The sequence below is a fragment of the Neoarius graeffei genome, chromosome 2 (assembly GCF_027579695.1).
Source record: "Neoarius graeffei isolate fNeoGra1 chromosome 2, fNeoGra1.pri, whole genome shotgun sequence".
NCBI classification, from domain to species: Eukaryota; Metazoa; Chordata; class Actinopteri; order Siluriformes; family Ariidae; genus Neoarius; species Neoarius graeffei.
The window spans coordinates 82,002,276-82,018,368 of NC_083570.1; the positions used below are offsets into that span (position 1 = coordinate 82,002,276).

The 16,093-nt window shown below is 42.4% G+C and overlaps 1 protein-coding gene across 1 annotated transcript in view; it reads left to right on the forward strand.

Annotated features, from left to right (window-relative positions):
• LOC132870011 (receptor-type tyrosine-protein phosphatase eta-like) overlaps window positions 1-13,845 on the forward strand; it is a 245,813-nt gene extending 231,968 nt beyond the window's left edge. Inside the window, exons 2-4 of the mRNA XM_060903556.1 lie at window positions 3,069-3,096; window positions 6,453-6,713; window positions 13,511-13,845. Coding sequence (XP_060759539.1) covers window positions 3,069-3,096; window positions 6,453-6,713; window positions 13,511-13,845 — 624 coding nt within the window. The remainder of the gene's footprint in view (window positions 1-3,068; window positions 3,097-6,452; window positions 6,714-13,510) is intronic.
• The last annotated feature ends 2,248 nt before the right edge of the window (window positions 13,846-16,093 follow it).

A 16,093-nucleotide genomic window follows, 5' to 3' on the forward strand; every position in this document is an offset into this window, starting at 1 on the left:
CATGCAAAGTGGGTGAAGCAAGTCAGGCGCACTCGTGACAAGTGGGAGCCCTCACCAACATCCGTCCTGTGCTCTGAACACTTCGATTTGGATTGTTTTGACACCCTTCCCAGCTTAAAAGAATCTCTTGGGTGTTCAGTTCAGCACAAATGTGTGTTACTACCATCAGCAGTGCCTACACAGTGTTGCCAGATTGGGAGGTTTCCCGCCCAGTTGGGAGGTTTCAAGTGCATTTTGGTGGGTTTTGAACATATTTTGGGCTGGAAAACATCAGCAGTATCTGGCAACAGATACTGCTGAAGTTTTCCAGCCCAAAATATGTTCAAAACCCACCAAAATGCACTTGAAACCGCCTAACTGGGCGGGAAACCTCCCAATCTGGCAACACTGCCAGTATTCTGGAGGGGGTCTACTAGTAGCTATGCCGGATCCAAAGACAGTCCTCCTGTCAGAACATGTGTTGTGAAATGACATAAGATAAAGGTACGTAGAGCTATAGATTCTACATGATAATCATAAATGTAATCATAAAGTCGGCATGATATCAGTCATGTATTCGCTTGTGAAAGCTTGCGGCTTTCATGTAACTGCCGCCTAGCAACGAGAGGCAAAGGGTAAAGAGGGTAGGCTATCATAGATTCTATTCGGAAGAGATCAACACAATTCTAGACTCCCAGAAGAGGAAGAGCTAGCACTAGAGAGTTCACCGGCGTTTTCATGCACCATTTCCATTGAGTAGAACCAGAGTAGAACAGCCAGTGAACCGCAGCGTGTTCTTCCGCTGATGTCACAACATGGCCGCGAGCCACGGACCCAGTTTTCTTGCGCTGTGCAATTAAAAGTTGGATATTCGCGTAACAACAGCTTCTTTTCATGTAATTATAACAGAAATCTAACATGTTTGCCATGTTGTATAGTTTATTTAAGAAATTGCATAGAGTCATGTTCGTGTCATCAGCCCTTTAAGGTGGCAGAGGCATAAAAACTCAACTAAAAAAAACTAGCTCTTAATTCCTCAAAAATAAAAATTTAACTAAAACTACTTATGCATTCCTAAAATTAGTCTGAAATGAAAAGCCAAATTGAAAGACAATAATAAAAACTAATGAAATTTTCAAAGCTATAATACCTCTGCCCCAATACCCCACTCCAATTTTTTTTAAAGTGTTTTTCTTTTAAAAGAATAAAAGTGGGGCAGCACGGTGGTGTAGTGGTTAGCGCTGTCGCCTCACAGCAAGAAGGTCCTGGGTTCGAGCCCCGGGGCTGGCGAGGGCCCTTCTGTGTGGAGTTTGCATGTTCTCCCCATGTCCGCGTGGGTTTCCTCCGGGTGCTCCGGTTTCCCCCACAGTGCAAAGACATGCAGGTTAGGTTAACTGGTGACTCTAAATTGACTGTAGGTGTGAGTGTGAATGGTTGTCTGTGTCTATGTGTCAGCCCGGTGATGACCTGGTGACTTGTCCAGGGTGTACCCCGCCTTTCGCCTGTAGTCAGCTGGGATAGGCTCCAGCTTGCCTGCGACCCTGTAGAAGGATAAAGCGGCTAGAGATGATGTGATGTGTGAAGAATAAAAGTGATAAGAGTACAAAGTATAACAGCTTAATTGGTCTAAAGGCACAGGTGAAGAAATCTATTTTCAGTCTGCGTTTGAAAATGGTTACAATCTGCGCACATCTCAGTTTCAGGGAGTTTATTCCAACTAACTGCAGCAGGGGTCTGATAACAGGTCAGACTCCACTGATCTGCAGTGTCTAATAGGCCTGTATTTTCCCACCATATCAGTAATGTAAGAATGACTTCAACCATTTAATGATTTGTATACAAGTTACAGTATTTTGAAATCTATTCTGAAACTGACCAGGAGCCAGAGTAATGATCTAAGTACTGGATTAATGTGTTCATACCTCTTTGTCTTTGTTATAACTCTGGCAGTAGCATTCTGAATAGGGTACAGCTGACTAATGAATTTTTTGGGGAGGCCAGTAAGAAGGCCATTACAAAAATCTAGCCTGCTGGAGATAAATGCATGAGTGAGGTTTTTTCTAGACCTTCTGCAGTTATAAAGGATAGGGTTATATCAGCGGTAAATATCAAATATCAGTGTAAATATCACTGTAAATATCAGCGGTCAGTGAGCACCTCAGTGTGATCAGCTGTTCATTAGCAACAAAATAATGTAACTGTCAGTACATGGTCAAGGTACGGTAAACCTCTGGATGGCAGTAATGCAATACTGTGGATGCCAGGCAAAAAAAAAAGAAAATGAGGAAGAAGGTAAACCTGTGCATGTGCACATGGACTTCCTCTGTCTGCTTGACTATGTGAAGCGAGCAATTTCATGCACATTATATGCTAGGGAATCCCCTTACATTAAATAACTTCCCAACCACAGAATGGCCTGTTTTTTTGTTTTTAGATATTACAGAAATAAACATATACCACAATGACCAAATTTCAGAGGAAACTAAATTTCACTGATTTTATGAAATCGAAAGGCTGTCTAGCTTTAATTTATGGAAATTATTTTTTCATTGCCACTGTTGCCTACTGTTAAAAGACAAATGACATTTAATTAAATTGAATTAAACAAATAAATGCCATGGCCTAATGGTTCGAAAAGCAGCTTTGGTACCAAAAGGTCACTGGTTCAATTCCCTGGACCAGCAGGAATAGCTGAAGTGCCCTTGAGTAAGGCACCTAAACCCCAACTGCTCCCTGGGCTGCCCACTGCTGAGGGTGCTGAGGGTATGTCAGGGCCTTGTTGTAAGTCACTCTGGATAAGACCGTCTGCTACATGCCTGTAATGTAATTTGAAATAATGATACTACTCCTGTTTTTCATCTAAGGTAGGTTGATAGTGTATTAATTTATATTATGGAATTACATCGTCTGGGACTATAGCCTGTTGTTTCAGTGTGTATGGCTAATTAAGGATCAACATATTTTTTGAATAAAACATTCTTAAGACCCATTGTTGTTCTGGACCAATTGTTTTTAGCACGGTGTCAAGCTTTATTATTTGAATTTGTTTGTGTCTCTCTCAGTTTCTCTATTTCAACTTTTGCTCACAGTTTGCTGAAGAATCACGAAGTGTACCAGGTAATACAACTGCACTTTCTTCATGTCTGTGTGTGTGCATGCACGCGTGTGTGTAGCACGTCATGCTGCTCTAATATCGAGCAAAAGTAATGTCCGAAAGTTGTTTTTTTTTGCACCCTGTTTTTTTTCATACAAACTTTGTAATAGATTTCTATTTTAGGACTTCTACATTATCAAGTCAGTACAGAAACATATTAGAGGTCCAAATGTTCATTTTCCAGCACAAAATTAAATGTTACAGAAAAAAAAGTTTGCATCTGAGCAGCATATTATGTAAGAGAGCACTTTTCAGATTCAAAAAGAAAACATAATGAAGGCTACTGGGTTTTGGTGCAAAATGAAGAAGTGTGACAGTGAAAGTGTCCAGAAGAACTGTGGCTGGTTCTGTAAGATGCTCAGTCAAACCTATAGCTCAGTTCCTTATAAACTACATGAATTGTACCTGAGACTGCTATTTTTTTTCCAAGCAAAGTGTCCTCTCACACCAAATATTGACTTTGTTTCATTTATTCTGGTTGACTGTTGTTTATAGAGTAGAGTGGGGGAAAAAGCCCCCCTTAAGGAAAATTCAGTTTTTCTCCAAGTTGAAATGAACCATGTGTTTAGTTTTAATCATAGTTTTTGACAACAGTGACATGAACAATAATGCCACCTAAAGTTTGCCTAAAGTTAATACTTAATTTTTTTTTTTTAACAAAAACAAACATTGTGCCAAGGGGGCCTTTTACCCCCCCAGTGGGGTAAAAGGCCCCCTGAGGTGGGGCAATAGGCCCCCTCACTCAAAAAAAGCTGTTTGGATAGCAAAAGTGTTTAGTTAAGCCTAGAATGTGAAAGAAACAAGAAAATATCCCTGAATTAATGAATAGATGCATTATTTTATTACATTTCGCATTTTAATTTCAATTTTTTTTCAATTATTTTTAATATTAATTTCAAATTACTTGCTTTACTCAACCAGGTAAGTGAGATGTTATTAAAAACTATGTATCTGCTATTCAGAGATGTATGAAATACAGTAATTATGATAAAAGGAAACGATGCCCCCTGGGGGCCATTTACTCTGTCATTAAGGGGGCATTTTACCCCACAGACTACACTTTTACAAAAAAGGGTCTTACTTTCAAAATGTGATTCAACTTTTTATACCTAATGTATTTTTTAACATACTGACTTGTCTACTCATACCACATACACAGCTGTGACATCTGACGAAATAGCAGCTATCTAAATACAGTTTTACTGATATCTGAAAATTATATCACTTACCATGAAATTTGATTTCTCTCCGCTGCATTGCTGATATGCGATCCACAGTGGATATTTGTATATCCTCATTGTCAAGCCAGTCCATAGCAACAATAGAAATGTAACTTTGCACCATCTGGTGGTTATTTTGGGTAAAACAGGCCGGGGGCATATTACCCCATGGGGGCGTATTACCCCACTCTACTATAGTATTTTTCCTAATGTTGAAACATTTCATTTCATTATTTTTAAGCCATTTTTGGTCAACAGCATTTCTTTACATGTGCCTAAGACTTCTGCACAGTCCTAATATATATGAAGAAATTAATATCAATTAACTGATATTGTGGCCATCAGACACAATCAGGCCAAATATTTTGTTTATTAAAATCGTTCCCTAAGAAGCCACAGCTGGTTAGAGAGTTGCATGTTGCAATGCTTATACACTGAAAATAGTGGACCGAAATTAACCATTGAATAAAATATGAACCAAAAACAAACAAACAAACAAACAAACAACAAAAAACCCCAGCAACATCCATTTTTGTCCAGTTTCGGTGAGTCTCTTCTCCTCTCATCTCCCTCATCAACAAGGTGTTTCATCCTGCAGATCCTCTGCTCACAGGATGTTTTTTGTTTGTTTGTTTGTCTGTTTTGCAAAATTGTGTGTAAACTCTCGGGATCGTTGTGTGTGAAATTTCCAGGAAATCAGGTTCTGAAATACTCAAAACAGCTCATCTGGTACAAACAACCATGCCATGGTTGATCATATTTTTCCCCATTCTGATGTTTGATATGAACATTAACCGAAGCTCATGATCTGTATCTGTATGATATCACTGACCAAAATTTGTGTCAGTCTCAAAACTTTTGGCCACGACTTTACGCCATTTACGCCAATCAGATAATCACATGGCAGCAGCACATGATTATCTGATTATATCAGACAGATTGATCTGAATCTGTATGATATTATGTACTGTGCTGCTGCCACGTGATTATCTGATTGGCATAAATGAGTACAGTTGTGGCCAAAAGTTTTGAGACTGACACAAATTTTGGTTTTCACAAATTTTGCTGCTTCAGTGTTTTTAGATATTTTTGTCAGATGTTTCTGTGGTAGACTGAAGTACAATTATAAGCATTACATTAGTTTCAAAGGCTTTTATTGACAAATACATCATCAAGTTTATGCAAAGAGTTAATATTTACAGTGTTTACCCTTCTTTATCAAGACTTCTGTAATTCACCCTGGCATGCTGGGTATCAGCTTCTGGGCCAAATCCTGACTGATGGCAACCCATTCTTGCATAATCAGTGCTTGGAGTTTATCACAATTTTTGGGTTTTTATTTGGCCAGGAAACTCCCCAGATCTTAATCCCATCAAGAACCTGTGGTCAGTCCTCAAAAAGTTGGTGGTCAAACAAAACCCCCAAAACTGTGATAAACTCACACTGATTATGCAAGAATGGGTTGCCATCAGTCAGGATTTGGCCCAGAAGCTGATACCCAGCATGCCAGGGTGAATTACAGAAGTCTTGATAATGAAGAGTAAACACTGTAAATATTGACTCTTTGCATAAACTTGATGTATTTGTTAATAAAAGCCTTTGAAGCTTATGAAATGCTTATAATTGTACTACAGTATACCATAGAAACATCTGACAAAAATATCTAAAAACACTGAAGCAGCAAACTTTGTGAAAACCAAAATCTGTGTCAGTCTCAAAACTTTTGGCCACTCCTGTAGGTGTCCAGGTGTTCCTAATAAAGTGCCCAGTGAGTGTATTTCTCTCTTTTTATATACCTCTTTGTCTGTGTGTATCTGCTTTTTAAGTTGCAACACTGTGTGTGTTGGGGGGGGGGGGTGTCATGGCCTAATGGTTAAAGAAGTAGCTTTGGGACTATAAGGTCACCGGCTTGACTCCCTGTACCAGCAGGAATGGCTGAAGTGCCCTTGAGCAAGGCACCTAACCCCCAACTGTTCCCCAGGCTGCTTTGGATATGTTGCTCTGGATAAGAGTGTCTGCTAAATGCTTGTAATGTAATGTGTGTGTGTGTGTGTGTGTGTGTGTGTGTGTGTGCGTGTGTGTGTGTGTTTGGTTTACAGATCCAGATGTTGTCACCAATCTCATGGTCTCTAACAAAACCCCATCATCTGTGTCTCTAACCTGGAATGAGCCAAATGGAACCTGGTCCTACTTTAATGTAAACTGGACTGATGGCAGTGTGACTAACAGCAGTAACACTTCAAACACATCTTACACTGTCACTGGTCTGACTGCTGGAGTGAACTATACATTCACTGTTACTACAGTAGCTGCAGATGGACAGACTGCAGGAGCACCAACTCAAATCTCAGCATTCACAAGTAAGTCCTGCAGTGTTGACAGACAGCCTTACTCAGACAGATTAGATTGAATTTTAGATTAGATTAGATTAGACTGATTTGAACATGTGAATCTGCTCAAAATACAGTACTGTTCAAAACAATAATTTATTGGCTCTTATCCTGCAAATGAAAGAAAATGAATATATGAAAATATCACATGCAATAATGTCAAAGATGTCATTTTAATATTAAAATACAGCTGTAATATAGCTTTACTGTAGTACCACCATTGCATGTAGATTGACAAAACTGCACTTGTTCATTGTGTGAAGTTCTCTTTTATGTGTCATTGCTTGACACAGTGTAATTTTGTGTTATGAAGACTGCATGATGCCATGTCATTTTTGTTATGAGTATCACTAAATCGGAAAAAAGTAAAATGCACCCACTGTCCTGGAAAGGATTGTTTAAAATGTAATGAAAAGGTGAAACCGGAAGTAAAGGTTACACTACTAACGTGGATGCATCATCTCCTGTGTCTGGCATTGCTTTACGCACAAACACAATAATAGTACATGGTGTCAGAAGTGAAAGTTAACTTCGAAGACTTGTGAAAGCCTACTGCTGCAAATACCAAATAAGCTGGAAGACGTTTGGGAAAAGGGCAGCGAGGATTTGGAGGAATGCGGCAAGCCTGCGCGAACGTCGGATGAGACCAGTGTGTAAGTTCACTTGCCTGCAAGCTCCGTTCTCCAACAGAGGAGAATAAATGTAATGTCTACATATTCAGACGATGACAGTGAAGAACACAGACTTCATATAAGTATAGACGAGAGTGAATTAGAAGATATGGCTACAACTGCCGTTCAGATATCGCCACCAGAAAAATTCAACTTCTCCTGCATGAGCAATTGGCCCAAATGGATACAGCGCTTCGAACGATTTAGAATTGTGTCCGGTCTTAACACCAAGCACGAGGCTTATCAAGTGAACACTTTGCTGTACACCTTAGGTGATGAAGCAGATCACATACCTAGTGTTTTACCACTTACTGAACAGCAAAAAGGGACGTATAAAGACATTAAGGATGCGTTTGAGAAGCACTGTATTGGACGACACAATGTAATCTTTGAAAGGGCAAAATTTAACATGAGAAATCAGGAGAAAGGAGAGAGTGTGGAGTCGTTTATCACTGCAGTCCATACTTTAGCAGAACATTGCCAGTTTGGAGCACTCCGTGACGAATTAATACAAGACAGAATAGTAGTGGGAATCCTGGATAGAAAACTTTCACAGAGACTCCAACTTGATCCTGAACTCACACTGGCCAAGGCTATTCAAAGTGCAAGGCAAAAGGAAACTGTTAAAAAGCAACAGAATGAGCTGCATGGAGAAACAGACAAAAGACCTGATAATGTAGATAGCGTTAAGTCAAAAATCACAAATAGAAAGGAGTCAGCCAGGAAGAATGACAACAAAGCAACTAAAAGAGTGTGGTAGATGTGGTGGAGGAAAATATCACCAGTGGAAAGACTGTCCGGCTAGAGGTGCAGAATGTTGGCGCTGCCACAAAAAGGGGCATTTTGCAGTAGCCTGCTGCAGTACCTCTAGTATTCATAATGTAACTCAACAAGAGTCAAGTCAATTAGATGAGGATGTCATGTTTCTTGGAGAAGTGTCGACAGAGTAAAAGACTGAATGGATGAAAAACATACATTTCAATGGAGAATAGCTAAACTCGACACAGGTGCTGCAGTTACAGCCTTACCAGCTGAGATGTACAAACCTGTGCAGGATGGGCAGTTTAAGAGGTCAGACAAAGTACTCTATGGGCCAGGCAATAATGTGCTACAAGTGCTGGGCTATATCCAGATCATGATGGAAAATAAAGGCCAAAGCACCTCCCAGAATGTATACTTTGTTAAGGGTCTATCAAAACCTCTGCTGGGCCTTCCTGCAATAGAGGCTCTGCATCTCATTCATAGAATTCAGGAAGTGAAAGAGACCTGTAGTGATTTTATCACCTCATACCCAAAAGTGTTCACAGGACTCAGTTTACTGCAAGGGCCATACACTATCGAGCTGCAGGATGAGGCCAGACCATATGCCCTATCCACTCCTCGTCGGATCCCCATACCTCTGCGAGGCAAGGTCAAAGATGAATTAGAGAGAATGGAATCCATGGGAGTCATCTCCAAAGTCACCAGACCAACCAAGTGGTGCGCAGGGATGGTCGTGGTACCTAAGCCGAATGGAAAAATCTGCAATTGTGTGGATCTGACGCACAAATGGGTGAAACGGGAGCGGTATATACTGCCAACAGTTGACCAAACCTTGGGTCTGCTCTCAGGAGAATTCCGAGTATTCTCCAAGCTAGATGCACGGTCCGGATTCTGGCAGATTCCTCTGGCTGCTGAGTCATCACTGCTAACCACGTTCATCACTCCTTATGGACGATACTGCTTTAACAGATTACCATTTGGAATTTCCTCTGCTCCTGAGCATTTTCAGTGAAGAATGTCTCAGATGCTGGAGAGTTTTAATGGAGTCCTTTGTCATGCAGACGACATCCTGGTCTTCGGTGCTGACAGGTAGCAGCACGACGAGTGCCTGTGTAAAGTTTTGCAGAAACTACAAAAAGAAGGCCTCACCTTAAATGATAAGTGTGAATTTGCAAAGGATAATATGATGTTTGTGGGACATAAAGTGACAGCCGATGGCATTGAGCTGGATCCGAATAAGGTAAAAACCATAATGGAAATGCCAAATCCAGAAAACGTTGCAGATGTACGCAGAGTGCTTGGCATGGCCAATTACTTGGCAAAATTCATTCCCCATCTGGCATCTCTCACTACACCATTGAAAGCACTTCTTTCTGAGAAGAATGAATGGACCTGGGGACATTCACAAATACAAGCATTTCAGCAGCTCAAGGAGGAACTGAGCTCACACCAAGTTCTGGCTCATTATTCTCCCACTGCTGATACAAGAGTTGCTGCAGACGCGTCTTCATATGGTCTTGGTGCTGTCCTCATGCAAAGACAAAAAGACGACACATGGAAGCCCATCACATATATCTCCTGAAGCCTGACAGAAACAGAGAAGCGATATGCTCAGATAGAAAAAGAAGCCTTAGTGGCTACATGGGCATGTGAGCGTCTCTCCTCATACCTGCTTGGCTTAAAGTTCATGTTGAGGACTGATCATAAGCCTCTCCTCCCACTGTTACACTCCAGGGGACTAGATGAGCTGCCACCGTGGATACTGAGATTCCGATTACGTCTGATGAGATTCACCTACGACATTGAGCATGTACCAGGCAAGTCACTGATCACTGCAGATGCCCTCTCACGTGCACCCATCAAAGATCTGCCCACTGAAAGACATTCAGTTAGAAAGAGATGTTGCAGTCTTTGTGGATATGATACAGGCTTCATTACCAGCCTCAAAGACATATCTCCAGAAAGTCTGTGATGAACAGCACACAGATGAGACACGCAAGCGTGTCATCAAGTACTGCCTCAATGGCTAGCCTGATAGACATTCAGTTGAACCAGACGTGAAGCCCTTCTGGCAGGAAAAAGAAGACCTTCATCTTGTGGGCCGTCTCTTACTGAAGGGCCAGAGACTTGTCATACCACAGTGTTTACATGAGAAAGTCTTACAGCAAATTCATCAAGGGCACCAGGGCATCACAAAATATAGGGCACGTGCTCAACAAACTGTGTGGTGGCCTGGATTGTCAACACAAATAAGACAAGTAGTGGATAAATGTGATGCATGCCAGATCAACCAACAGCCTCACTGTGAGCCTCTTCTTCCAACTCCCACTCCAGACAGGCCATGGCAAAGAGTCAGGACAGACTTATTTGACTGGCAACAACACACCTACCTGCTGATTGTGGATTATTTCTCCCGTTATATCGAGGTTGCATGCTTAAGATCTACTACCTCTGACACTGTAATTGCAGCTCTGAAGCAAGTGTTTGCGAGACATGGAGTTCCTGATACTGTAATGTCAGACAATGGCCCGCAATTTGCCTCAGAGTCTTTCAAGAACTTTGCTGATGCCTTTCAGTTTGTGCATGTAACCAGTAGCCCTCATTTCCCACAGGCCAATGGTGAAGTAGAGCAGGCTGTAGGTACAATCAAAAGCCTGTGGAGGAAGGGAGGGGACCAAAGTGAAGCTTTGCTTGCATACCGAGCTACCCCTCTGGAACATGGGTATTCACCCTCTCAGTTACTGATGGGCAGACAGTTGCATACAAGTGTTCCACAAGCGCCAGCTACACTGCGTCCTAAGTGGCCAAATCTGAAAAGATTTAGGGAAACAGACAAGGCAGGACGGTCGCATCAAGCAAGGCAATACAATCGCTGCCATCTCATCTGCTCTCTAACAGAATTACCACCAGAACAGAAGGTCTGGCTCACTACTGAACATACAGCAGGCACAGTTGTCAGTGGAGGTGGTCCTCCCAGATCATACATCGTGGATACTGGTAGGGGCCAGTTCAGGCGCAACAGAATCCATCTACTCCCACTGAATCAACCCCTGGTCCAAGAGCAAGAATCTTCACCAGATCTGGATCCTCCTCCAGCAACATCACAAGACCTGACCACTACCAGATCAGGGTGTGTCTCTCGACCTCCAGAAAAGTTGGACCTTTGAGTTTGAGTTAGTAATAACAACAAAGAGTTAATGAGTTAGTAATTAAGTAAAGGAGAATGTTTCCTGTCTCCAGAGTTTAGGTTTGCTAGCATAAATAAGGAGCCTATTTCAGATGGTGTTGTGTGTGGGGGAGTCTTTATCTACTGTAGAAGGGGGAGATGTCCCAGAAGGGATTGCTTAAAATGTAATGAAAAGGCAAAACCAGAAGTAAAGGTTACACTATTAATGTGGATGCATCGTCTCCTGTGTCTGTCATTGCTTTACGCACAAACACAATAATAGTCCACCCACTAAAGTCACTGCTGGTGGTTAACAAAATTGCACCTGTTCATTGTGTGAAGTTATTTTTTATGTGTCACTGTTGCTTGACACAGTGTGATTTTGTGTTATGAAGTTTGCATGATGCCATGTCATGCCTGTTCATTGTGTGAAATTATGAATATTCTTATTTTTAAACATACAGTTGAGTGTCACTAATGCTTGGCACAGTGGCATGTTGTGTTCCATCTAAAACTAAATAAAAAAGGAAACACAAAATAAAAAGTAAAATGCACCCATACAGTCATTGTTGGTGATAAACTGTGTCACATTCATCTCATTATCTTAGGCATTGCAGCGGGTTTAAAAACAGGCTGATGAATATATGGACTAGTTGAACGAGGACTTATTGTTGAGTCTCTAAAATAGTCATTGAATTAACAACCTGTTAAAAATACATCAGAATGCAGGAAATAGCATCTAAGTAATTAAAATTTTTCTGGGGGAGGACCCCCCCCAACACATTAAAAATGCTTCTAATGCCCCTGTCTCTGGCATGGCTGCTTTGGGGGCTTCACAAAACAGTACACTCAACTCAACTCAAACTTTATTTATAAAACACTTTAAAACAACCCAAGCTGACCAAAGTGCTGCACAGATTGGTAGAACAGTAATGAACTTGAAATAAAGTAAAATAAGGCAGACATAAGGTAAAAGTAATAAAATACCGAAATTAAAAAGGCCATAAAATACATACATAAAACAAAATGTAATGCAATAAAATACAAATATGAAATAAATATACAAATAAAGTACAAAAAAGTGCCAGCTCAATTAAAAGTCATAGAGAAAAAATACATTTTTAAAGAGGATTTAAAAACCTCTATGGAGTCAGCCGATCTAATGTGCCATGGCAGACTGTTCCAAGGCCTAGGAGCAGTCACCCCAAATGCTCGATCACCTTTGGTTTTTAGCCGAGATTTGGGTACAGTCAGTAACAGCTGATTTGATGATCTTAATGTTCTTCCAGGGGCATGATTGTGTAGCAGCTCTGTCAGGTACTGGGGGGCCAGCCCATTAAGAGCTTTGAAAACAAACAGTAAAATTTTAAAATCAATCCTAAATGAGACCGGGAGCCAGTGGAGTGAGGCTAAGACTGGGGAAATGTGATCATGCTTGCGTGTCCCAGTAAGAAGGCAGGCCACTGCATTCTGCACAAGCTGCAGACTATGTATGTAACAAAGTGTGATCCAGGCCAACAAAAAGTGAATTACAGTAATCAGCCATGTGTTAATGAAAGCATGAATTACAGTCTCCAGGTCTCTCTGGGAAAGAAAGCCCTTAACTTTAGATAAAATCCTGAGGTGGAAGAAGCTGTTTTTTACACCCGGCTTAATTAAAAACTTGATTCCCAGGTTCTAACCTCCATTGGTTGTGCAAAATAATGTTCAAAGGCAAAGGCAGGGTCAACTCATAGGAGATGGAGATGTCTTCTCCTTATTGTGCCCCTGGGGGAATTAAGAATGCGTTCACATGTATTCAGTTGTGAGGTGTCTGACATCTCTCAGTGGAAGGAGAGAGGCACAGTGCACATGATGGAGGTTGGAGTAGGTGTTAGTTACGTAGACTCCAATTTGTTATTGCTTCACTGCTGTAAAGGCAAAACCTGTTTCCAGTGGTCACACATGTCAGCTGAACCAGTGCGCTAGGTGTGTGTCATGTGTGTCTAGACTGTTTCCTGAGGGGGAATTGCACCCTGTTCAAGCTGCACCTCAGACTGTTAGTCCAGTCCAGTTCAATAACTAATTATAATACTGTGTGTGTGTGTGTGTGTGTGTGTGTGTGTGTGTGTGTGTGTGTGTGTGTGTGTGTGTGCGTGTGTGTGCGCCTGTTTGTCTTTGATTTGCAGAGCCAGATGTTGTCGCCAATCTCACTGTCTCAAACAAATACACATCATCTATGTCTCTAACCTGGAATAAGCCAAATGGAACCTGGTCCTACTTTAATGTAATCTGGACTGATGGCAGTGTGACTAACAGCAGTAACACTTCAAGCACATCTTACACTGTCACTGGTCTGACTGCTGGAGTGAACTATACATTCACTGTTACTGCAGTAGCTGCAGATGGACAGACTGCAGGAGCACCAACTCAAATCTCAGCATTCACAAGTAAGTCCTGTGTTGTTGACACGTTTTCATTTAAAATAAATGGATATAAACTAACACTCTACTACGCGCTATAACTCCCCGCCAACCGGCCTACACGGACCTTCGCCGGGCCGTCCTCCAGCGCGTGGGGCACACGCCAGAACAACAGCGCCAGCGCTTCCGCACGCTGGAGGATGGCCCAGCGAAGGTCCACGTAGGCCAGCCGGCGGTCGGCGGGGAGTTATAGCGCGGCCAGCTGCGCCTCTCCCATCAGGAAGGGGAGGAGGCGCGCCGCGCGCTGCTCCATCGGCCACCCTGAGGCTTCGGCGACCTGCTCGAACAATGTGAGAAACACCTCGGGGTCGTCCTGCGGGCCCATCTTGGTCACGGTGAGGGGAGACGGGCCCGCGGCCGGGGCGCTGGTGGACCCCGCCGACGCGAGGAGATGCCAGAGCGCCTCGCGATCTTTCTGCAGGGCCAGCACCAGGGCTTCGAAGCGCTGCTCTTGCTCCTTGCGGAGCGTGACGAGCGCCTGGTGCTGGCTTTGCTGAGCCGTGGCGAGGGCGTGGACCAGGTCCGCGAGCGGGGAGGATTCCATGGGGCTGCGAGGTTGGTGCTCCACCTTGTCCCGGGTTTTGGCACCACTGTAGAGCTCTCTGAAGTGTGGGTCGAGCACAGAGGACGGCAGGACAACGCTTCAGATGCAAATAGGCTTTTTATTGCCAGACTTTTCAGTATAACCGCCAGTTTTAATCTGATAGCGAAACACACACACTGTGTTCTTGTCCCGGGATGAGCTCTGCCTCCTTAAATAGGGCGCGGTTACTGGGAAAACACACAAAACACAGGTTAATTACCGTCAGGTGTAGTGGTTCTGCCACTCACCTTCCCTGGCTACACCCTCCTGTCACAGACCGGCGCTTGACCACGCCCCCGCTGCCACAATGTGTTTTTAAAAAAATAATTTTTTTTTCTATCAATACCTAGCCATGACCTTGAAATCAGATCCATTGATAACAACAGTCACAAATAGTGTTCAGTGTTTGTTGTTACAGCCAAACACAATACACCGATTTGGCATTTTGTATCACAGAATATTAATACATCATTTCATAGTGTTTTGAGTGTTCAAAACTATCCACAAACTGAATAAATCCACAAAATCCGCAATGTAAACAACTCTGGTAAACGCACGCTATAGAGAAAACATGGCGACAGGCCAGCATCACCCAAGGGAGGTTACTGGTATGACGTCACACATAAGTTGACCTAGTTAACGGCTGGCTGCCTAAATTTGGCTGTGCGCGTCAACTTTAAATGCTTGTAGCGGGCGCATCGTGACACTGAGATCACGGGAAACTGAGGGGATTGAATAACCCACCAAACCCGACATTTTGACATATGATATAGCCTGATTGCTGAAATTACCGCACGACGCCTTTAAGGAGGATAAGGGAGGGTATAATATTGTCAGCTGTACACTGGGAAATGTGGCAGTCATGACAATTTATTTGAACTGTGGACTTTAAGTGATTTTTTTAGTTGTAAGCAGTAAGAAAAAAAACATAACTGTACACTACAGTATAAAATTTTTATGGACTGGTTGTCTAATAAGTACATGGCTGACATTTGCATGATTGCTGGTGCTCCAAGTGTTGAGCAGGAGATGGCAGGAGGGCACTGATGGAAAAAAAATCTAGCGTATTTAATCTCTTTCTAACTGTCATCATTAACATTATTTGTAAAGGTATTTGACACTGACCTGGCTACTTGTCCAGGGTGTACCCCGCCTTTCGCCCGTAGTCAGCTGGGATAGGCGCCAGCTTGCCTGTGACCCTGTAGAACAGGATAAAGCAGCTAGAGATAATGAGATGAGATTATAACATTTGTCTGTGTGTGTGTGTGTCTTTGATTTACAGATCCAGATGTTGTCACCAGACTCACTGTCTCTAACAAAACTCCATCATCTGTGTCTCTAACCTGGAATGAGCCAAATGGGAACTGGTCCTACTTTAATGTAAACTGGACTGGTGGCAGTGTGACTAACAGTAATAACACTTCAAGCACATCGTACACTGTCACTGGTCTGACTGCTGGAGTGAACTATACATTCACTGTTACTGCAGTAGCTGCAGATGGACAGACTGCAGGAGCACCAACTCAAATCTCAGCATTCACAAGTAAGTCCTGTGTTGCTGACACTTTTCATTTAAAATAAATGGATATAAACTAACATTCTACTCCAGAATTATTGGCACTGGGTTTGTGCAACATTGACTTTTTCCCTGCTCATGAATTTCCATTACTTGCATTTCCACCATTCTGGTTTAAGGAGGATAAGGG